Source organism: Ovis aries, chromosome 8, assembly GCF_016772045.2.
Source record: "Ovis aries strain OAR_USU_Benz2616 breed Rambouillet chromosome 8, ARS-UI_Ramb_v3.0, whole genome shotgun sequence".
NCBI lineage: Eukaryota > Metazoa > Chordata > Mammalia > Artiodactyla > Bovidae > Ovis > Ovis aries.
This window is the reverse complement of record NC_056061.1, coordinates 32353913-32379143: the sequence shown is the minus strand read 5'-3', so window position 1 is coordinate 32379143 and position 25231 is coordinate 32353913. Positions and strand designations below refer to the sequence as shown.

At 33.5% G+C, this 25231-nt stretch overlaps 1 protein-coding gene across 9 annotated transcripts in view; it reads left to right on the top strand.

The window, feature by feature from the left end:
- LIN28B (lin-28 homolog B) overlaps positions 1–25231 on the top strand; it is a 136033-nt gene that overhangs the window by 664 nt on the left and 110138 nt on the right. For 2 of the 9 annotated variants that reach the window (XM_060419171.1, XM_060419169.1), the window contains exons 1-3: positions 37–124; positions 8380–8428; positions 16452–16639. In XM_060419171.1, the coding sequence (XP_060275154.1) occupies positions 8395–8428; positions 16452–16639 (222 nt within the window). In that variant the 5' untranslated portion in view covers positions 37–124; positions 8380–8394. 9 annotated transcript variants of the gene reach the window in all.

Sequence of the window (25231 nt, the reverse complement as noted above, 5' to 3'; positions counted from 1 at the left end):
GTTCGGGCGCCTCGGGCCCGCGGGGCTGCGCCGCCAGGGGGCGTCCGCTCCTGCCCTTCGCGCACTCCGCTGCGGAGCTGCTTTGTAGCCGCAGGCGTCGGGGATCCTTTTTGCTTCGGGATTGGTAATGTAAATTCATGAATTAAAATTAAGGATTTGAGGAGAACAGAGAAAAACGCACTTGGATCTAGGTTGCTTTTGAAAAGGAAAAAAGCCAAAGAAGAATCGATACATTCGCAAGAGCAGTAACTGACTACTGACTGGAACACTGAATGCGGGTGCCTTACGAGGATTTGTACTCCCCAAACTTTTTTTTTTAAACTACACGTTGGTAAATATTGAGTGTTTTCGAGTAACATCTTGCAGTATGTATTTAGTGCCCTCATTGCGGAAATTTTTTAAATGTAAGTAATAGTCCGCCATTTTGAATTGTTTCATGTAACACAGACTGAAATCTTAGGTTCCTGTGTTTCCTTGAGTTCCTTTCTGATCTCTCTGTGGATTTGTTTTCATCCACAGGATATTAACATTATCAAGTATTATTACTGCTCATAGAACTAAATTCTCCATTGAGGATTTTTATCCCTATAGCTGTTAACGCAAGGGAAAATAGACTCGTGTTTTATTGCAGTTTTTAATTTCTTGGTCAAAATATTGTGGAAGTTAAAATTACACATGACAACTGATGTTAGAATGAATTTAAAACATTTAACACCATCCTTAGAAAAGTATGACAAAATGATTTTTACTCGGATTAAAAAAATCCTTTCTTTTTTTGTTCAGATTGTTAGCGTATTTAGTTAGGTGATAATGCAGTAACGCTTTTTAAAAGGCATCTGACGGTAAAGGATATTTTTAAGTCCAACAATAACTTATGAAACATTACAGTTTAATTTTTTAAGGACTTCGCGGAAACTTCAAAATTTTAAATTGAACTACTGGAAATGTATGCCAGTTTGTGTGATTTTCAAAATACAAATTTAATTATTATGGAATTTATGCCATTAGTTTTTTTTCTGTTATGGGTTTGCACTAATGTAAGAGAGAAGTCATATTATAAATTAACAATAGGTAATACTGTTCCATATAGATTAGTGATTAAATATATTCTTGTTCATTTGGGGGACAGTTCTTGCTTCCCATTATTCTTTCTCTCTGAATGTCTGAAATAGGGCAATCCAGTGTGCCCAAATTTCCTAAAGAGCTTTAAGAATTAAATTGATATAGGCCTCTTTCTAGTACTTGCTGGGGAGGGGAAGGTACTAAAAATGAATAAAATGCTTTACTTGACTTTTCCATTTCACAAATAGGATCAGCTAATCATTGCTTGATCTTAAAATATTGAGAGAATTCAAGGATAGAATTATTTTGTAGTTCATGTTGGTTACTAGAACTGTTTATTGATGCTCCTCAGTAGATCTGGAACCAAATAATTCAGCGATCAAGTCCCATTAATCCTTGTCAAATTGTAGAGTGTCTTATTATATGTCTGTGCCAGATTTCTTTCAGAAACAATGAAAAATTTGTGAAGTTAATCAGGATTTAGATTAAAAATTGTATTAATGGGAGTAAATGAAGTGAACTATACTTTTGTGTAAGCGAAATAGATTAAGTTTTAGTATGGTAGTATTCAAAATTAATCTTCAGAATGACTTAAAGTGTGTTGTACATGTAAATTAAACACTAGAATTTTAATAAATAAAGTGGATATAAGCATTTTTTTTTCCTGTTTACTCTGAACAAAGAGATTAAGCAGATTTTACCTAGTAGTTTGATAATGTTTGGTATCTAATCATGTAACTTTTTTGTATTTATAACACTGCTATCATAATTTACAAATCATAATTAAGAGAAAAATATGTTATTAAATAAACCTTGTATGCATGTTTTCAGGTAACGGTCTTCATGACAGTCTTCAGGTATAGAGTTGATGTTTCTTTAAACAAAATGCTATTCAAAACTGCCAATTTTGGGGACCTTATTAGGAAGCGCAAGTGAGGAAATGATCTGTTAACATTTATCTTAATCCATAGTGGAACTGATTGGAGAAAAAGGAAAATGGAGATTTAGAGATGAATCAGTTCAGAAGTAATTAAGCTATTGATTATGAAAAGGACTATACAAAATTTTGGTCAACTAAAGCGTTTTCTTATTTGTTAATTTTTAATAGAATATTATTTTCTTTTAAAAATCTGTAGTCATAAATACTTCTAAGATTTTGTGTTTAATTGCTTTAGAGCCTGTACTTGATTTTCTTGCCTTTTGAAGGAACTGTGTTTGGATTATAAGTAAGTGTTGTTTTTGAACTGTTTCTGATGAACCACATTGTAAAGAATTTCTACTTTGTCACACATAACTAAAAATTCTTTGCATTACAATACTTAAAATTGATTTATATGGCTATATCTAGGAATGTATGGAGTATAGAATCATATTGGTTTGAGAAACTTACCGGTATGTACGTGTACACTGTGTTGGATTTCTCTGACAGTGACTCTCTATGAAGTCGCTGACCATAGTGCTGAACCAAGACAGCCATGTTGGCCATTGCTAAATCTGACTGAAAACTGCACACAGAAATTGTGTAGATGTTCAAATATCATCACTGTAAGAAAAAATTATATATATCTCATATATAATTTTTTATATATTCTTTTTACCCAGATGAAATTTGGTAATCATTAAAATCAACCAAAAATTATGATAGAGAAATTTCATCTCTGAAGTATATTAATATAACATTGATTTTGGGTAATGTCAGTAAAATCAATGGGATGCGTGCTAGAGGTTTTCTCTTTCTTTGCAAGTTGCCACTTACAGATGAAGACAAGATTTTAAAATCAATTTAAGAGACCAGTGAGTTTTCTCAAAAACTGTCCGATTCTAGGGAACACTGCTGTAAACTTCAGTATGAATTTGATATTTGCAATTTTTGACTTGGTTTTATATCACTGTCAAAGTGGCACTATGAAAACCAATATCAAAACATGTGGTTACCAAAATAATAAAATTAAATGACTCATAAAAATAAGTTCTACTAGAAATAATAATAATAAATGCATTTTTAAATAAAGAGAAAAATATAAATTTGAAATTATAATAATCTTGAGTTAGCATTTTGTGGGAATTTTCTATTGTTTGAAGCAAGATAAACACCAGGTTGTCACCCCTAACAATATTATTGTGTTCTGTATTGTATGAAAATAACACTGATATGAAACCATTGTAGAAGTTACCTGAAAGCAATGTTGTAATGTGTTTAATATTTCAGTAAAAAGTACTATTTTACGCATAGAACTTTGACATTATTTTCCTAAAAATAGAATGGGTTGACATGCAGGATCATCAAATTAAGGGTCAAAGGTGACAAACCAGGACAAAGGGCATGCAGCTCATTTCAAGCAATCAGTTTCTAGTTTTTTCATGGCTGAACAAAAGCCTAATTATATAGGAAAAAGGACTTAGCATTGAATGGCCATTTCTATTGGTGGGAAAACATGTTTTAAGTTTTTTATAAATTTTCAAATCAATATTTCTTATTGGGGCATGAGAGAGCCAAAATACTATATTTATATTTTTCAAACAATTCTTTCAGGTACTACAAAACCATTTCAGCTAAATAATTTATACTGTGTAAGTTAAAAACAAAATTTACTTTTTTATAGATTAAAAATTTTAGAAGACATGTATAAATTATGTTTTGTCTTTTTTGCATTAGGTTTTTGGTATAATCTCCTTTGCTAGTGAAAATCCTGATTTTAAAAAAATTACATTTATTACACTATTTGGTCACTGGCTGTGTGTAAAAGTGAGCAGCTTCTAAAACATCTCGATCTTTATAAAGTGTTTATTAAAACTATTTCAAGTGCACTAAAAGTTTTCATTTAGTTGTTAATCTCGTGATATAAATTTTTAATCATTAATGTATATCAAAACTTAAAATGTATATCAAATAAAATTTTCTTGTTAATGTACTTATATAGAAATATTCAGGTTTACTTAGAATCATTTTTGTTTATCATATCAAGAAGCTCCCCTAGCTGGAATACTCCTCCCACTCATTAGCCCTTGAAATTACCCACTCCTATAAAAACTGACAGCCCCATACCCAGGGGCTGCTCTCGCCTTCTGAGATGCCCACACTGTCTGTGGAGTATGTTTCTCTAAATAAATCCACTTCTTACCTAGCCAAAAAAAAAATGAAGCTATTTTAAAGTTTTTGTCTTAAAATTATGGTAAGCCTTCAAAATATATGTGATCAGCTTTTTAAAGATGGGACTTCTGCCATTATTTTGACTCTTTTAAATTTAAAACCACTAATTTTTTCCTCCTACTCAATATGACCTCAACAAATGACTCAGCTGTGAGCTTTATCATATAGAACTGTTGTTTGATATGGTAGAAAAGACAAACTATTTGCATTAGCAAACCCAAGGCTTAGTTGTGTTACAACATTCACATTTAAGCTGAAGAATTGTGTTTACCAATTATTTGTGCTATGGTTGATACCTTTAAACAATCTTGACAATATGCCTGTTGACTTAAATGATTACTCTTTGAAATTTTTTATTTTCTAGAATATATTATCTTTCACTACAGTAGTTACAGAGAAGACTAGAGCTGCCCATATTTTATGTGAAATCAATAAAATTTCAATATGTAAAATGGTTGAGAAAGTTAAATTCATCTCTGATCGAGTAGCAGTATGACAAGTACTAGCCTCTAATTTAAGGTTAACTTTTTAAAATATATTATGAAAAGTAATTTTTGCTCCATAAATATAAAAAATATAATTTTGAAATGTTTTCTAAAGTGATATTGATTTTTTTCTATTCTCTAAAGATAATTTTAAGGTAGTTCAGTGAGGCTTCCTGTTTTAACAGGAAAACAATTACATAAAGTCACAAGTAAACATTTGTCTTAACTTCAGTTTCAAATAGGTTATTTCTTTAAATTTTCTGTATCTGTATAGTTGAAGGTGTAGCATTTTCAGTTCTTTCTGAAGTTACAGTAGGATGTTGAGTTAAATTACACAATAATTTACCCTGATTTTGCTTAGGTGGCATTTGAATTTAGTCTGTTGACTAATTTGTAAAAATATAATTACAGTGAAACATTTCCTACCCATGAAACATTCCTTTACAGGACAGTTTCAGAAACTATTTTTCATAAAGCGCACACATTAGTGTCAGCGTTGAACTTCCGCATGTAATGTTTTATTTCATATGTGTATATGCTATATTTAAGTTATAGTAAGTGTAAATAAATTCTGTGCTTTAGGTATTACTCTGATGTTTGTACTGTGTTCACTCTGGTGTTTGTACTAGGTTTGCTGTGTGACTTTAAGTAATCATTTAAAAACTTTACCCCCAACTAACTGTTCTTCTAAGCAAGGAAAGTCACATTCCTGCCTACTTTGCTTTACAAAGACAGATTGAGACATACTGTAAATAGACTGTAATTTTTTATAAGCCATGCATGAAGTGAATATCTAGCAAACCATAATGTACTTTATGCTTACATTATTTTGAAAATACTAATCATAAGAAACAAAACTTATTGTAGATGTTGAGAAATTATGGTGATGAGAATAATGAAATAAGTTTGCTTTTATTATGGTGAATATTCTTGATTACTAAACCATTCTTTGCCAACCTGAAGTTACTGTTGCATTTTATTAATATTAGAAGTAAAAGGTAACATGATGTAAATTGAATTTAAATAAAGTTCTCAATAATATGTAGTGGTATTTTATTTATTATTACTCAATTCTCTGGGCTTAACAGCTTGTCAGTTTAAATAAATTATAGTGTATAATGCATAGTAGTAATCGTTTTCTTTTACATTGAATAGTTACAATAGTGGATTAACAACATTATGTAATGTACTTGAGAATATTATTTTACATATTTTACTAGGAGGAAATATGAAATTGAGTGTAATGCATGGTGTTAAATTAGGCAATTTTATATTGGTAGGTCTATGGCATATTTAAAATAAAATTATTGAAGTCACTTTATATGTACATACTTTATATTTGCAATAATCAAATGATTGTGTATCACATTCTCTTTTTTTCACATTCTCTTGAAGAAAAGATAGTTTTTAAGAAAAATTTATTTATATGTCCATTTAATTCATGTAAGGCATCCTAGAGATAGTCAACCCAGGTTCAGAAGTTCATTGTCATTGATTCATTAAAAAAAAATGTATTAAACACTAAAGAATATTAGGATTACAGTGATGAGCTAAATATGCACTCTCCTTCCTACCATAGAGCATAGAGTTAAGTTGGGAGAGTGAACAGCATCTTCTTGAGCACTTACAGTTAACTATAGTACAGTGCTGGATGGTAGAGACATTGTACTCAGTATGGAACAGTGAGAAAAACAGGGCCAAGTGGAGATGTAAATGTTAATTACGGATTATTCTAGTGAAGGGGCAGATAAATACATTATAATAAATAAAAATGCTTATGTATAAAATTACAAAAAGCTGTTTTGGGAATATTTCCATTAAAGAATTATTTTCATTATCATTTTTTTTCAAAAAATAGTCACCTATAGTAAGAATATAAACATTTAATATTATGAATATTTTATATAACATTAATCTATCATTCCTATCGTAGTTGTTCATATAGGTAGATTTTAATATTCGTCTTTAAACAATTCTACTTTCTCTTCCAACTCTTTTGTTTTTGAAAATTTTTAAATCATTATTTAACATCATTGGAATATATTGATATCTGTGAAATAATTCCACCTTTTCCTTTGAAAAGGATGATAACATTAAAACTATCAATAACTGAAAACATCACATGTAACTTTGGATAGTGAAAAATCTGAACATCTTTATCATTCACATTGACTGGATTTCATTAAACCCAGAAAGCTTAGTTAGAAATCTTAAAATTGAATGTTAGTTAATTCTTACACCATTTGATGTTTAGTTTATTAGATCTATCATTTATGGTAATTTTGCACCTGAATTATTTGAAAAAATAATTTTTGCAAACACTTTGTTTTTTTCACAGCTTTTGAATATGTTATTTTGAACTTTTTTGTAAATATAAGCAGAGAAAATTAAGCCTGGGCTTTGGGCTATTAGAAAAATATGAGCTAGGTTTTGCTGAAATTTATGTATGATATTTAAATACACCCTCACATAAACCAAATGTGTAAAATTAATATAGGCTCAATGTAAAGGAAAAGTACTTCAGTAAGTTTTGATAATGAATTTTGTTAACAGTAGGATCTGTCATTATCTCTGTATTTTGGTTGTAAACAGAGGATAACTGAAGGATTTAATGTACAGAGGTTCACGTGCCTTTTGTTCACATTCTTCCTCTATTCTTTTCAAATCTTACTCAGTAGGGTTGTCATCCTTTGTAAGAAAAGTCTTGGGTCAACATTCAGTAGAACTCTGAATTTGGAAAACCCTCCATTTTGCTTTGAGAAAAAAATGAGATTGTGATTTGAGAATTTACACATAATGATTTATTTTTTGTGAATTGATTTAGTAGATATAGAGTATAAAACTTAGTTAAGAGCAGAATGACATCCTAGTAGTAGCAGGTGAGTGGATGCATGTTCAAACCAATCTGTTTTGCAAGCCATAATAACTCTGACCTGAAGATAAAAATAATAATTCAGTGGTCATCAGGAGTTTTTGTTGCAGTTGCTGTATTTCATTGCTGAGTGACTTCTTTATTGCAAGTTTTACTGTGCTGTGACATCTGCCAGTGGATATGTTTGAAAATCATCACTTACTCATCTTTTAAAAAAGAACTTTTTTCTTTAAAATCTGTGTTAATGCACATTAGATTCCTTTAGTTAAGTTTATTCAGTGATTAAATTTACCACCATTAAAGTTAATTTTTTCTCCAAAAGTATTTATATGTAATAGACCCAGGATCAGTGGTGTAGTATCACAATTTGAGCCTCATGATTTGTCTTCTAAAAGATATCTGAAGAGAATAGTCAAATAAGTTCATCAAGGAACACAATATTGTGGGTTGGGTTCATTGTTAACTGGTTAAAAAAGAATGGGATTCTTGAATTGCAGTGTAAAATTAAATATTAAATTTTTTTTAACTGCATCGTTTCTGAAATCTGAATCTTTGACTACATCTTAATAGGTTTTAGAACATTTTTTAAAATACTGTCCTTGAATTGGAGTGAAAGGCAAGTTTATGCCAATTGGTTATCTAATTTTGCTAGGTGAGTCTTAAATTGTAAAAAACAGAGAAAAGTTTACAGGTCGCTTCACAGAGTCAAAACCTAAGCATTGTACTGCTTTCTAATGAGCCATTAAGCTGAAGAAGAGTCAATTAAATGAGCAATTAATGTAGTACTGACTTGAGCTCTTTGATTTTAGGTTCTTCAGAAGACAATGAGGTCATTCAACCAGGTTTCATCAGCCCCAGGTTAGTCTTTTTTTCAATTACATTTTTACTTAACTGACATTTATTTAAAAAGATCACTGGAGGCATATGAGGAAATGTGACAGCTCTCAGAAATTCTCCACTGTGGCAAGATGGGAATCATATATTCTACTGTATTCTGGATCGCTTCATTTATAAACTAGAACTCCCACCAGAATTGCAAGGGTGAAATCTTCTAATTAACTCTTTTTCCTCCTAATTTTAGCAGTATTGAATTTCGTGATTGCTTTTTCCCTATCTCAGGCAAAATAGATAATATTTAAATGCTTATGGACCTGAATAAAAAGTAGTTGTGGCTTGCTCATTTTTGTAAGTCCTTTTGTAAGTTCATTTTGAAAAGAGGCCTCACAAGTGTTTGTTAAATTAACAATAGAGACTTGCTGCTGTTTTTAAATAATTTACTATAAGATAAATAGTGCGATATATTAGACATTTTTTCAGGAAATTAGAGAATTTTCCTAATCTAGGAAAGTCCCATTTATTTTGCTTTTCACCAGTTTGTATCAAATTAGTTGTTCATTATATTAATAGGCTTCTATGGAGGCTCAGATAGTCAAGATTCCTCCTGCAATACAGGAGACCTGGTTTGATCCCTGGGTCAGGAAGATTCCCCTGGAGAAGGGAATGGCTACCCACTCCAGTATTCTTGCCTGGATAATTCCTTGTACAGAGGAGCCTGGCAGGCTACAGTCCATGGAGTTGTGAAGAGTGGACATGTCTGAGCAACTAACATGCTATTAATACAAAATGCGTCATGTGAACTTTTAACATCTTAAACCTACACTTAAAAATATATATACCCTTTCATTTGTTTCGGTGTACTTTAAAACCTAGGTTTTTGATGTATAAATATTCTCTTGTATTACTGAAACTAACTGAAAACTGACAGCATTCTTCTTTCCAAATGGTTTTATTAGTAACAGTGTATTGCCAGGCTTCCCCCTTGGTTCTGCAGTAAAACAACCTACCTGCTATGCAGAAGACACAGGAGATGGGGGTTCAATCCCTGGGTGAGAAAGATCCCCTGGAGGAGGAAATGGCAACCCAATTTTCTTGCCTGGAAAATTCCATGGACAGAGGAGCCTGGTGGGCTTCAGTCCATGGGGTTGCAAAGAGTTGGACCCACTGAGCCCCTCAGCACTCATGAATGCGGTTAATGTATTATTCTGGCTTCTGCTCTTGTGGATTTAATGTCTTGGCTCTTCTCTTGACGAATGCTATCAAAACTCTTAAAAGCTGTAAGATGACAGAGTTCATGAGTATTTATAAGTTCAAGTAAAAAGATATTATTCTAGTATTAAGCTTATCAAATACAGGATTGTAGGTAGAGAGTGGAAAGCAGTAGGGATCAAAAGGTTTAGTGAGTAGACCACTGGCATTGTCTTTTGACAGCACTTTACTTTTTTTCTAGAGTGAATCCTTTGACATAGAGGTGATGCTCTAGAGTACCATGAAAAAGAAGATTCTGAAAAGTTGCCACAATATATTAATTTACCAACTAGTTTCCCCTTACTCTGGATTGTGGTTTTCCTCTGGGGGCATACTGGAGGCAGTCCAGAGGCCCGTTTCTCTTCTGCTGGAAGTAATGTTAACACCAATGTGTTAAGTGAGTGCAATAAAGTTTCATGTCTTTGTTACCTTGTGATTAAAAAGGGGTTGGCCAGGGAGAGGTTGCACTTTCCTCAAAAGAAAGATTATTGTCAGGGATTACATTTATGCCTAAGACTTGAATATCAACTGCTCCAAGGTCCTCACTTTGCAGGTAAGGAAACTGAGGGCTGGAGAAGCTTAATGATCCAAGGTTACAAGGTCATTAAATGGGACCAGAACTCTGGCCTCCAGTTTGTAGCTGGATGCTTTTTCTCCACAGATTTTCCTCTCACACAGACATCTTTAAAGCCTGAAGATTTCTTCTCATTTGCCTCATCTTTTACTCTTGTAGTGTTTTTTCCCTTTCCATTTTCCTCCTATCTTTTCCCCCTAAATAGACTGAAAATGAAGATATTAAAGGAAATACCTAGGAAACAGCCCCTACTCTTATTTGTTTTGATGAGATTAAGTTTTAAAGAATAAACTTTGATTCATTGCTTTCAGAGGGGAAAAAATTGTATGCTTACATTATTTAGTGTCATTTCTGTAGATTCAATATTTATTGCAAAAAGATCTTTAAATTATGAAGCATACCTGTTCGAGTAGTACAGGTGAAAAACATGGGACTCATTTTTTTCAAATAAAACACAACCTTCATTTTGTGCTATTCTGGGCAAGGTAAAATAACTAAATGCTTATTACTAAATGATTTCTCTAACATATTGTGGTCATAATTAAAATTACATAGCCAAGTGTTTGTTTAGGACAATTCAGAAAATACTTGGGAGAAGTGAATAATAAAATTTTTTTGTTAAATTGAAGTATGTTAACTGATTTTTTTGCTATTTGTTTTAAAAAATAAACTTTTACAAAATGATGGTGTTAAAGTAATATCCCCTTTCTGAAATAATTTTGTTGTTCTAAATACTTAACTAACCAAAATGAAGAAAACGTTTGCAAATGGTTGTTTTCAAGCATTGTCTCAATGCTTGAACTATAGAGGCAATTTGTCTGGCAAACTTAAAATGCTATTGTTTTCTGTATTTCCGTAATTTTATTTAATTATACCTAGGGAAATATGTTAAAATATTTAAGGAAAAATTTTAAGAGGTTTTTATAGCTGTGTAAAAATTACCAAATCGAAACAATTGTGTTAAGACAGAGCATTTTGCTTTCAGATAAGGAAATTAAACGAGAACGGAATTGTGCTCTTGGGGAAAAAAAAACAAATAGCCCCCATATTCTAAAGTGCCTCTGTTGGAAGATCAACAGCAGAGGCACTCCTTTCATTTGACTCCGTATTGTAAGAATTTCCAGAAAGTTACTTGCCAGTAAAGGAGTTTACTGAAACGCAGTGGGAGGGATCGGCAACAGTTTGCCCGACGTGCGGGTCCGCAGCTTTTGCGCGGGAAACCTCACGCCGCGGCCAGAGAAGGGGTTCCCTAAAATCGCCCCTGGTCGCCCTCCACTCCCTTTGCCCCCCACCGCCTTCCCCACAGACGGCTTTTCTTGACCCTCCAAAGGCGCACGGCGACGTTTTCGTGGCTTTCCGAAAGGACGGCGGCGCCAGGGGTCTGAAGACAGCTCCATTTTAGGCATGGCCTGGTCGGGGAGTAGGGGGTGGGGTGCTCCTTTTCTTGGCCGCTTCTGATAACCGCTCCCCACCCCCCGACTTCACTTTTTTGATTGCGGAGACTTTGACATATCAGAGATGAAGAGATCAGATTATAAATGATATATGTCTGGAAATGCAATGAAGGTAGCAGATTGTGCCAAACGTTGCCTCCATCCCAGTGGAGGCAGGGGTTCCTTTTGTTCGGTGTTCATTTGGTTGGGACAAAATGACAAATGTGAAAGTACCCTAACTAGTGAAAAATCCTCAGCCTTCTTTGGAAGGGCTCAGCTTCTAGAACTGAGGCGGTGATGTGGTGAATAAAGGAAAAGGTGACTGAAGAGAGAAAGGGGAGAGGAAGTGGCAAGGGCGGGCGGTGGAGGGAAGGGGCAGATCCGCTGACCTGGGGGTCTCGGCGACCTTGGGGCGCGGGGCTGCGCCTGAAGCTCCGCGGCTGCGAGGGCAGAGCGGGCTGCAGACCCCGGCCTCATTTGCCGGGAGGGGAGCACGGGTGGAGCCGCTCGCCATGGTGCCGCAGCCCCTCCTCCTAGTTTTAAGAAGAACCGAAGCATTGTTTCAGCTGTATAGAAGTCACTCATTGCTTTTACTTGAAAACAACAACGGTGGGCTCTGGAACCTTTTTAGGCTCCTTGCATTGTACTGTTGGAATTTTTAAAAGAAAGAAAAAATTGTGTATTTCGTTTCGTAACTGTAGAAATTTTAGATTGTGATAACCAACGGGCATTTAATAGGTTATTTCCTTGGTATATATATATTTTTTACCCCCAGTGCATTGAGGATTCTTTGTAGCTACTTGAACTCATTTTGAAGACATTTTGGAAGAAGTATGATAAATCAAGCTACTGAAACATTTGGCTTCCACAAGTATAAAACATTCGTTTTGAGTCAAGCACAGGTCTCTCTGGCACTAAAAACAAGTAGGAAATGAGACAAAAATTAAAACCAGAAGACTTCAGGAAGGTGACAAATTGGAAAGCGTTCTAGGAGATTCAAGGGACCGTTTTAGGTGAAAGAAGAACTTTATGAGCTTAAAAAGATTATGGTTAGTTTTAAACAAGGATCTTAGGCTCAAAAGATTGAGGGCAGGGAGCAGGAAAAGATGAGTCTATGTTCAAAGACAGTGCCATATCCCTGAAATGGAAACTGGTATTTTCTATGTCACTGTCTCCTTTCTCTTCCCTCCCTACCCATTCCCTTCCCTGCTTCTCCTCCCTCTCCTCTCCCCTCCTCTCCTTTCTTTTACTCTCCACACTCCCCCTCCCTCCCCCAGGTATGTAAATGCATTTGCCTTAAATTCTCTGTGAATGAATGTTAGAGGATTTCTCAAAGTTCCCGGTTGGAAAAAGCTTTCTACACGACTTGAAAGGCCGATGTCCCTCTCAGGAAATGAATGAGTCGATAACCTCTGACACCAGTGACCAGTCCAGTGAACCCTACCTTAATTCCACTAATACTGGAGGCCCCCATTCCGGCAAAACTGAATCTCATAATGCGTATCATCCAATGTGGTTCACTTATGGTATTTCCCACTTTTCATCTATGTATTTATAGGTTTGAATTTCATCATATCGAACAAATAAGAATTCAGAACCCACCTACATGTTTCTGAGTTTATGCTGATTAGGCCATTTTCTGATTAAAAACAAACAGATAAAATATTGTTTATCAGATGTGTGTCAGTGACAAAACTAAATTACACTGCCTGTGAATTTTATGATAATTTTACATAATGACATGTCCTCAATTTGTGTTAATACTTTTCATGTTATTTCTGTTATCAGATGTTGATTTTTAAAAGTGATTCATTTAAAATATTAAAACCCCCACTATTGATTTAAATTAATTTTTATATTTCCTATTATTCAAAACATTTAACCTGGAGTAACATTGTTAAAGTTATTTCATTATAGGTCAGTGTAATCAGTTGATTTCTAATAAAGTAATGCCAAATAAATGTTAGCATTTTTTTTTTTTGAGAGCTTCAAGCTTTTGGGACTCTTGCAAAATAATTTGCATTTTTATACTTTTTCTTTCCTCCCTACCAGCTGGCACATGGTTATCTCCCCCTCTCCACCAAAGTAAATAAAATGAGATAGCTTTGCTCTCTCTCTTGAGAAACAACAAAAGAAAGAAACGGACGAAAAATCTTTTCAAATTCATCAGTCTCCAATGAAGCCTTTTACCACAAACAGCTGAAAATAACATTTATTTGTATACATCCATTTATTTCAGATCTGAACTAATTAATTGTCCATTTCATTGTTTAATATGGGGAGGAGGTGTAAATAGGTGGATTCTGTGGGTTTTCCAAAGCTTTTGGACTCAGAATCCCTACGTTTTAGTTTGTGTGAAACAGTGTTAAGAGTTAGGAGTGTGTTGGGGGGGAGGTGGATTGCGGGTTTGGTGGGGGAGGGTAAACTCGGTAGCTTTGCCGAAGGGAAGTGGTATCTGTACAGTTTCTCGGTAAACTGCTTGTTTAAGAAAATGGGGGGTGGGGTGGGGGAAAGGGTGGTGGTGCGTTTCAGTGTTTCAAAGACCGGTGTTATTTTATATTCTAAAGGGAATCAAGCATTTCCAATTGATCTATAGTATTTACTCTAGTAGTCGATGAGGGAGGCAATATTGGTGTCAGCATCTAGTAATCAACAATCGTTTGTAACAATCTGAAAGGTAAAAGGGTAAGCATTTTGAAACTGGGGTGCTGGCCGTGGAAGGGACGGTAGGAGCCTAATCCGTTATTAAATTTTCGTTTATTCAACTCTTGTATCCACTGGTAGTGCACTTTTAAAATGTCAGGGTCCAGTCAATAAGATGTGAATTTACCTTTTTCCTCCCAATGGCCCCTCTTTTTCACCCCTCCCCCCAGCCTCGCCCGCTGTTTCTCCCCCACCTCTTTCTCTGGCTCCTCTTCACCTCGCCTGCCTGGCGCTCCCCTCCCCCTCCCTGCCCATACATACGTCGCCTTGCTCTTGGGGAACAATCGCCACTGATTGAGGTTCACTCTATGTTAGGCTGGAAAACTGGGCTGTTATTTAGGAAGTCATTAATCACATCTCCTCCCCCGGAAAGAGATGGCGGAGAAACCTGTGAAGTACAATTCCTTACCAACCCCCTCCAAAATGTTCCGAAACGGTAACCTAAACACAATTTGACTGCACGAAGGTGATAGCGATTTTTCCGGTAGGATTTTATTTTAAATTTGAGAAATATTTCAGGGCACAATCAGGTACTTGTGTGCATTTCTCTTACTGTGGGTGTAGATTACCATTATATAAAGTTTCATGGATGTGTAATTAGGTTCAATTAGATCCTTTGTAAATTGCATATTTTCCTCTAAGAATTGAGTTAAATGTGAAGTTTGCATCCTAAGCAGGTTTGTTGTTACCGATCAGTTGAACTCTTGGGGAGGGGGGAGCATAACATCGGTTGTTTTATTTAAATGGCTTTTCCCCCCTAAATGAGATTATTTAGACAGGCTTGTGTGTAAGGCACGCGTGTGCACATATATGACTGCCGTTTCTTTAAATCGACGATTCCAGAGGACCCTCCATTGTGTTTAAGTAAAAGCACGAAATCGGCATTCTGATTTATCGTAAAGAAGCGTCCCAAATTGTCTTTAAGATAACATGTTTGAGTTTTTCGTGTTCATTCATAAATTATTTTGATGTCAGCATAGATGAAATGGCGATTGGTTATCTCTTCCTCTTGCCAGCCCCTTAAGGATCCGAGGTGAAATTAGTAGCAAGAAAGCATGTAATTGACAAAGTCACGTGTGCTCAGGGGGCCAGAAACTGGAGAGAGAAGAGAAAAAAAATCAAAAGAGGGAAAGCACATTAGACCATGCGAGCTAAATTTGTGATCGCACAAAATCAAGATGTTAGATTGATGCAGAAGACCACTCCGTTCCAAAGGGAAAGTTTTCATCTCACGAGTTTGGAGCAGAGGGCCCGTGGGGCAACATGGCCGAAGGTTAATTTTCTTTTCTATTGTTTTACTGTGATTTTCTCTCTTCCTTCTCCCCCTCCCCCTCTCCCACCCTTCTTTGCCCGTCCCTCCCTTCCCCTTTTTACCCCAATACTGAGCAATACCCCCACCCCCCGTCGCGCAGTGGGGCTTTCTGCAACCTATTGTTATAGATCTCCAAAAATGTTTTGTACCGCCCACACTGATTCACAACTTGAAAAGCTTTCAGGGGGCTATTGTTTGAATTGTTTGAGTGTGATTAAGCGCAGTTTCAGTTAGTGAACCCGAGAAAACTTTTATACACCTGCCCCCTCCCCCATTCCACCCCAACTTTAATCGAAAGTTATTGGGGGGGAGGGGAATGCACATTGCAAATAACCCTGGATTCAGTGCTGCCGCATGTGCATTAACTAGTTCTAATCATCTTCACGATTTCTTTCCTCCTCGTGCATGCCGGAAAGAATTAGTTTCGCTGAAAAATTCTTTTTGTAAATGAGAGTGTTAAATCAGCAATATGCAAGTAAAGTATTGCTTGCTGTACTGTAATATGTGGCTGAAAAACGGAGTTAAATGAAAAAGTACACTTATGTACAGAAACGTGGAAGTTGTGATCGATAGAACATTGTGGCTTCCTCCCTCCTCCGCTTCCCTCTTTAACCCTTTATTTTTTGCAGAAAAAAAGGATTCAACGATTTAGTAACCCCCCCCCCCCCCCCATTTCCGCTCCCCGATCCCCACTCCCAAGCAGTACCCCCCCCCCCCTTCAGTGAACTGTTTGGGACTACTGACTAACTGACTTTTTTGTCCTGTTCTACTCAGGCGGGGCAGGCAAAGGTGGTGGAGAAGAGCCCGGGAAGCTGCCAGAGCAGGCAGAGGACGAATCCCAGGTTTTGCACGGAACTGGCCACTGCAAGTGGTTCAACGTGCGAATGGGATTTGGATTCATCTCCATGATAAGCCGAGAGGGAAGCCCCTTGGATATTCCAGTCGATGTATTTGTACACCAAGTAAGCCAGACTGTGGTTTTTTTGTTTGTTTTTTGCTTCCCGTCTTTACTTGTTTCTGTGTGGAGGAACTGACCGATAGTTTTGTCAACTGACTTACAATAATGTGTCCTTCAAAATCTTTAAAATCACGAGTGATTGTAGTTTTTAGGGTATGTGCATGGGCTCTTTCCTGCGTGTCTTTTCCTAAACAGAAAATGAAATCTTTGAAATTTCAGTTCTGTGTGCTTGTTGACTTCAGTAATTTCCCCTCTTCTTTGCACAGCGAAATTGTAATGTAGCTTCCGGTGTTACTGGTTACAATATTATGTGGTTTGTGTGTGGAAAATGAATTAAGAAACGGTGATCATACTAAGTTTAAAAAAAAAACACGCCAATTTTTTGCTATAAGAATCTCTAGGTACCCTTATTTTAGACGCCTCTAATAATCACTAGTTTCCCCAATTATTTTATATTTGCCTATAGTCATTTGTAGATTCAAGTTAAAATAATTTGATTTCACAGTAAAATAAAGTCGGACATTGTTGATCTAGTATGGATATGAAGAAATGTAGGAGAGGATTTTTGGTAATCAAACATTTTAGAAACGTGCTCCGAGTAGGGCATAGATCCAAGGATACTGTCTCTTTAAGAGACTGAACTCAAAAAAAGCATGTGGCCAGTGGCGGCTCTAGTTTGTGTGTTTAAAATGTACTAGTTGGCTACTTGAGGCAAATTTCCACCGTTGCTTATATTGTGTTGTAATTTTAAAAGATGCTTAAATAACAAATATGATGTCTTTTCTTCTCATTTTCGCAATTTTATCTGGAAACAAGAAAATGAATACATCTTCCCCTTTCACTCTTCTCTTCTTAGTGAAAAAAGGTATCTACAAGTTTGCAAGCTTGATTATTTAATCCAAATAAGTTGGAGAAATATAAATGATCTGTAAAGAATTATTCGAAGTAAAGGGATTTAAGACTAAAGAGGTTTATTTTAGCTTGACATCTGAGTTAAAAAGAATTGAATGCATGGATATCAGTCTTACAGGTTCACTAACATAGATACATGCAGGAAATACTTAGCGTATTTGCAAAAAAATTATGTTTTGATTGATAGTATGTTGCATGTTCCTGGTAATAATTTACAGCCTCCTTTCCTCCCTAAGGAATATCATCTTCAAATTAAGTATATAAACAATAGAAACATATGAAACCATTTTGTTTTGATCTGTTGTCCTGTGCTTGGTAGCTTCCTGACCTTGCTGTGTGGTGTGTTTTCCTTTCCTAAAGGCCTGGCTATCATTATTGGCTGTTTACATGTGGAAGGATCAGCATAATCTGTGAATTGAAACAGGGTTTAAATACATAAATAGAAGTCCACAGACAGGCTACTGGATTTTATGCCTCCTATTTTATATGGCAGAATGAAGCCCCATTTTCTGCTTTTCTCCTCCCTACACAGAATGACTGAAATCATTGACAAATCCATTTTCTCTCAGGCTCTGGCTTTCCCCTCTTTGAACCTTCTTTAGGTTGTTAAATTGTTCTTTACAATCTCATAAATTTGTTTTATAGATGAATGAAAAAAAAATAGCCCTTTTTTCTTTGTCTTATCACACCTTGTTATAATTTGGTTTTCTATGTTTACCTTTTAATATATTCAAATATTAGACATTTTATTAACTGATATTAATGTTTAGAACAATGAGTCATCCAGTTTTAAGCTATTTCATGGTTATATGTTGATAAGCATTTCTATATCTACCAAATTAAGAAATGCTGTGTTGCTGAAAAAGTTTTTTTATATAAATGGTGAACAGTTTCTAGAGTACAACATTGATTATTCATATTAGATTTACTTTAATCTTTTGTTGCACATCATGTATTTACTAAAGAAGAGTATGAAAATGATATATGTGATTTTAAAAATGTGTCAAATATATGTGTATTTTTCTTAAGAACAGTCTGGATATATTCTTAGGAAAAAGTATGTAAAAGTCAATAAAACTCAAGTATTAGTATTTTTGTGATGTAAGAAAAATCAGGGCAGTAATAATCTCAAATTTAAAATTAAAAAATGATATTTAAGGGCCTTTTTTAATGGTTACAGTATTTGCGTTTTAAAATATATTTATTTTTCTACAGGGAAAATTATTTTGAATCCGTTTCTTTGTTATTGTTTCTGCTTTTGTTTCTTCTTGACTTTGATGTCTAGGTGAAGGGGTTTCTGTCTTATATTGATAACATATAAAATTTTGAGGAAGGCAGAATTCCACTGATTTCAGCAGCGCAACTGCAAGTAACAATTTGATGGCCATAATGATGTGTGCAGGTATCATGTGAGCATCACTTTACAAAATCAGGTTGTGTTTCATGACGATTTCATAGAAGTTTTTAAGACGTTTAAAAAATTTCTTAGCTGCCATTTTTACTGTATGAGCATTTTTGAAAGCATACTAGATTTTGTGTATAATTATAAATTATAATATGTATTCTTATACATTATATATGTATTATTTTGTAATGAAAAGGCATCATAGATAATTAGAAATTTTAAATGTTCACAGTGGCATCTAATTATTATTTTAAATATATGAAATAATGGGAGTTTTTTGAACTGTTTAGAAGTACATGTGTTACCGGAGTTTTAAAAAAGTATTCTGAAACATGGTTTTAAGAGTATATATTCAGGAAAAATTTTAAAAATGGTTTTAGTTACTTTAAAATAATTTTTAAAAATTCATGCTAAAGCACCCAGGATATTTTTTTCTCCTTTAAAAATATTGACTGCAAAGAACTGCACATCAAAAGCATTAAGCTGCTATGAAAATTAAGAGAATATATGAATGTATTCTTAAAATAGAGCTGGACATTTTTGGTTACATAATTCTGTTTAAAATTTATTGGCAACAATACAGTCAAACTTTGATTTAGTTTCTATAATGTCACCAAGTCCTAAAAGATAAACCCAAGACTTAGGTACTGTCCTTTCTCTGTCTTCAGACTTGTTGATAAATATAATGAGACTGCTATTTGAACATGGTATGTGATCACTGGTTTAAAATGACTGTCTTCATTGGACTTCCTGATGTTAACTGGTGATTTAAATAATCGTATTTTTATGGATTTGTAATGAATAGATGTATTTTGACACATGTTAATAGTGAAACATTGATAGCATTCAGTATTTTTTAAAACTTCACAAAAAGGTATAAATGTTATATTTGTGAATTTTGTCATAGTTTTAAGGTGTTCCTTAAAATTTTTGATAATGATTTAGTTTGTAAATTGAATAAATTTGTAGAAATTTGTTACGTAAGCAAACAATGCAAAACAATCTTGTCTCTTAACTGAAGGAAGAACATAGATGGTTAATACAGATATGTAAGTATAGCTTCCTATTCAGGTTATGTCAAGTTATGTAAGTGCCAATAATTAATACTCTTATCAGTTTATTATTATTAATAAATTAAAAAAAATTTGCACCCACAGATTATATAGTAACATGTTTAAATTACCTGGAAAGGTCTCTTGTCAACTTTCTGAAATATTGTAATCTTTTAATAGGACTTAATATGTGATGATATTTTTAAATGAATCACATGGTAATTAAATACTAGAACCTTTATGAAGGAGGGCAGTATTACTCAATAACTACCTGTTGATGTTATTATGTAACTTTTTCTTTATGTTTTTACAGTTTTTACAGATTTTTACATTTATTTTTAAAGTCATTACCTCAACTAATAAGATAAAATGATCATTTGAACTTTGTTTTGTCCAGAGGAAGTATAGAATCCATTCTCCTTATTACTGTCTCTATAGCTCATTTGCATAATAATATTTTCTTGTTGAATTATATATTTGGGAGTGTTAGCCATCAACTAGGATACAGAGAATTTTTAACATAAATATTTCATTTGCTTCACAATTTATGGAAGAATTTTTTTAAAAAATAACCATCATTTAGCAATTATCTTAGTTGTCTTCAATAGTATTTTAATTTGGTTTTGAAGTCTTTATTTACCTTTTAACTATTGATGTTTTCTTCTTATGCTTTCTATTTCTGATTTTTAGTTTGATGTGTATGGAGAATACAAATGCCTGTATTACAAAGATTTTATATATTTTATGTTCCTTTTATTACTTTGCTCAAAAACATATCAAAGAATAATGGAAATAGAAGAAATAAGAGTAATTATTACAGTATAGGATGTAAAAATATTTGGAGATGGCTAATATTTAATATATAATAATTGAAGTATTATACACAGTTCAATTGACGTTGGACAAAGTTCATGACTCAGTGTTTTTAACATTAATTAGCTACACAGTTATGAAAGTTAATTTACTACAATGTGCTCATGTTTAAGGGTTTTTCATAATAGTTAATTGTTAATTTATTAGCCATATCACTTTTGTTATAGTTTAGTATGAAAACATTTTCCAAACTCAGAATACATATGATTATTTTTATCCTTGGTGCTGTTGATAAATGTCACTGTAAAAAAATACATATATTTAGATTGAAGTCTTAGAAATTTAAAATGTGATCATGTAACAATTATAGCTAATTTGTTAGTGAGTTATGCATGTTAACATTTTGAAAATGGTTCCTAAAACTACCAAATTTTCCAGATGAATTTCCCAGTTGACCAATTCGAAAGAATCCCAAGTGAAATGCTTTCAAGTTATTTAATCATAAAGTCACATTTAAAGGTATTTAAATAAAAATTTTATAAGGCCTTAATTATTTTAAAAGATACTGGGTACTTTCCTTCTAGTTTTCAAGTGGTGATCCATTTTCAGGACCTTTTATACTTCTAAACTTCTCATTTGGTTTAAACATAAAATGTGAATTGTGTACATAATTAAGACCTTGTCTTTCCTCCTCATTTTAAGCCGTATTGCTTAAATATTTCCCTCTTATTTAGACCATTCACAGCAAATGAAGCTGATAAATTGAAGAATTGTTTTTTTAAACAAATATGTAAGTTGCAAGCCACTTTCAAGTGTAGCGTAACATCTTATAAGCTATCTTTAACTCATCTCAGAGTTCTTGGGTTCCTTAAGAAATTAAAAACTTGTTACCTGCCCTCAACATGCTAGGTCCTTTGTTGTAAATTTTGTTGCTTTTGACACTAAGGAACCCTAATAAGGGTTTGAATTTGAATTATCTTCCTGTTCAGAAATTATATAATTTCTATTACAGATAGTTTTGTGTATCTTAACTGAGCAGTTTTATTGGTACTGGGAATTTAATTTACTAGTTAAAAATATGATGTACTGTAGTTTTTATTTTTAAACCAAGTATAACCTCAATAAGTAAAGGATATTTCTGACTAAGGAAACTGGAAATTTTTTACATTAAATATGATACTTTGTAGACTTGGTTTGAAACTTAATATTGAGAAATTTCTCCCTTGGAAGTTCAACTTGTTCAGTATGTAGTATGGCATTGTAACATACAGTCTATATGAAACAAATTATTTGTATTCTCTAAAATAATTTTATAACATTTTCTAATAATCAGACAAATTGATAGCAGTAATATGTTAAAAAACAAATTGTAGATCAGTGGGAGTACATTTAGAAATGACTTTTGAGTAACAAAAGTGTTCATTGTGTTGCATTTTGATACATCAGGATTAATCTTATCTTCTATCTGGCAATAAATTAGAAGATTATCTGATGATTGCCCCCCTTCCTATATCTAAATTTTGACAGTTTAGAAATGCTGTCTCAAGTAACTTTTATAGATAATTGGTAGCTTTAGTCTTATATTTCTTTCTATAATCAACCGTAAATTGGAATAAAAATACCTAACTTTTGGTGGGTTTTGAAGACTAGAGCTCTGTTGTATAAACTGCCTAGCAAATATGTGTTGACTAAATAAACTAAAATGTAAACTAGCCTTTGCCACAATAAAATCTTGAGTAAGTTATATATATGATGTGTAACTCAGTAGTGTGTATTTGTGGTCAAAAATTAAACTGGTATCTTTTATGTGCTCTCTGTCAAATTAGACAAAATATATTGTATAATATTATAGCTTAATTTTAATCACTGAACTATAAGTGTTATAATTTTAGGGTATACAGTATGGTTTAATATTGTTTAACACATCAGTAAATAAAGTGAGACTTGGACCTAATTTTGTGATGTTTTTGTTTTACTGCTAATGGTTTGTTGTATCGTGAGGTTTTACCTGTGTATTCAGGTATACATATTCAGTTTGTATATTTTTCAGTGTAAGCTAAGGGGAAGATATGAAATATTGTCTTCAATAGACCTGCTGTGATAATTTAATACCTATTGCTCTATTAATAATTATTTAATCCTCATGAGATACAGTGGGATAGAATTTGGTCAACTAGATCAGTGTTCAAATCCCAGTTTATTATGTTTGTAGGGCAAGTAAGTTACCATGTCAGTGTTTCAGTATCTTACAAAGGAAGGAACAAGAACATACCTGCTTTGTTTAGGGTTATTATGAGGATTAAATGTTACTACACATGTAAAGCATTAAACACAGAGCTGGGCAGATCATAAGGACTCAGCAGTGTTTGTACATAGTTACTGTTACAAAGGAGATGTCATGTGGTAGAATGAGGGAGAAAATACCAGAAAGGAAGGTTTGAGTTTGACTGTGCCACTTGGTGGAGTTCTTGCTTTTGACTAGTTGCTTCCAAGGAGCTTCAGTATTCTCATGGGTAAAATGTGGCAATAATAATTTTGGTCTCTATTTTTGAGGGGTAGGGTAGGGGTCAACTGAGGGAGCATACATGAAAATCATTTAACAATTCTAATGATCCAGGTTTAGTTTTAGTCTTTATTTCAAGCACTGTATTTTTAGTAACACTTTCACCAAATAAATCATTGTCAGAATTTTGAAAAGATACTAAGCTCATGTCAATTATTTTTTGCCTTGTCAACTTAATTGAGGTATAATTTATATAGAATACAGTTCATCAAAGTTAAGTATAAAATGAGACGAGTTTTTACACATTGTGTAACTACCACCACCATCATGATACAGAACATTTCATCACCCCAAAAAGATCCCTTGTGCCCATTTGTAGTCATCCTTGAAGAAGAAAGGCTCTGTTGTCCTGTATGATATCGATGTCATATTAACTAGTTAACTGCCCTGTTTTCTTTTAACTTTGTGTATTTAGCTATAAGCAACAATCCAGTATCCTTTATGAAATACATTCCACCCTTATTTTACGTTCTTTGTTTTTGTTTATTTCTGCTTGCCAATGACCTTTTCCCCACCAGTAGTTTTCTGTGCTTGTGAAAGTAAGATTAATTAGTATACATTTCACTAATCTTCAATCTTAATTTCATTTATCCTAATGGTACTTTTTCACACACATAAACTGCTTGCCTAAAGGACATAATTAAGCTTATTGATACTCATATTTCTTGTCAGAAATTTAATGGATTTCTTTCTCAACTGAGTTTTTGTATAGATATTCTTAGAGTTGTAAATCAGCAAGATGGCTGTATCCAAGTATTAACTTTTAAGAAAATGGTTACTCTAAGAAAAACATACGGTTCGGTAATTTATCTATTCAACTACTTTTTTAACTGATCACATACTAAGTGTAAAATTAATAAGAGTTTTGCTCTCCAGATTGCTGTATGTTCTTCCTATTTTCTTCCTTTTAGCAAACTTCTTAATAAGATTTTTCCAATTAATTCACATTCTCTTCATACATGGTATGGAGCAGGGACTCATTTTCCCATGTACTATTCACTTTCTTTTTACAAAGTTTAATTGTGCTCCTCTACTGGTAATTTGGGGATAATTATGATGAAAAAAGTTTGTTTTTAAACTTCTGAACTAAATGCAATGATTCCTCGCAATCATTCTCATAAGTCTTATATAGTTTTCAGATTTCATGTATAGAAACTAAACTATCTTTAGTATTGCTGAGAGTCAGGTTATTTTATTGTGCTATTAATAAAATGCTTAATTTTACCAACTTTTGTTATAAGACACCTAAAAATCAAACCCCACTGAAATTTGTTACCTTTGTTAATCTTAAAGGTAGCTTCCATTTAAAAATCTTGTATGTTTGCTAATAGCTAAAATATTTATTGTTTTATTCTTTATTTGTAAATTTCAAATTAATTATACTTTGGCTTTCATCTGTTCATGAACGTTTCTTAAGCTCTGTAAGCAATTCCCTAAGTCATTATTGATAGAAACTAGAATGTTCCTAACTATAATTTCTAGATTTTTTTTATCCTAACATGTTTTCTTTCAAATGAATTATCTTTATCTTTAATTCAGTCTGTAACAGAAGTCTGACAACACAGGTTATATGACTTTAAATACTTAATAGATCATTGATGTGTTGTACAGCTTGGAATGAATCCCATCAACTTTTCTCTGAAGCTCAGATTTTTATAACATCATTTTGCTTACAATATGGCAACATTGGTGCTTGGAAACTAATTCCACTTTTCAGCAACTCCTTTAAATAGATTAAATGATACTAGAGACATGTACCTAACACAGTTAAGTATAAGCCATACATTTAAAAAGATAAATGAATAAATCTTTTTCAATTTTAAAAGAAAAAACAAAAAGCTCTTTTTAAGA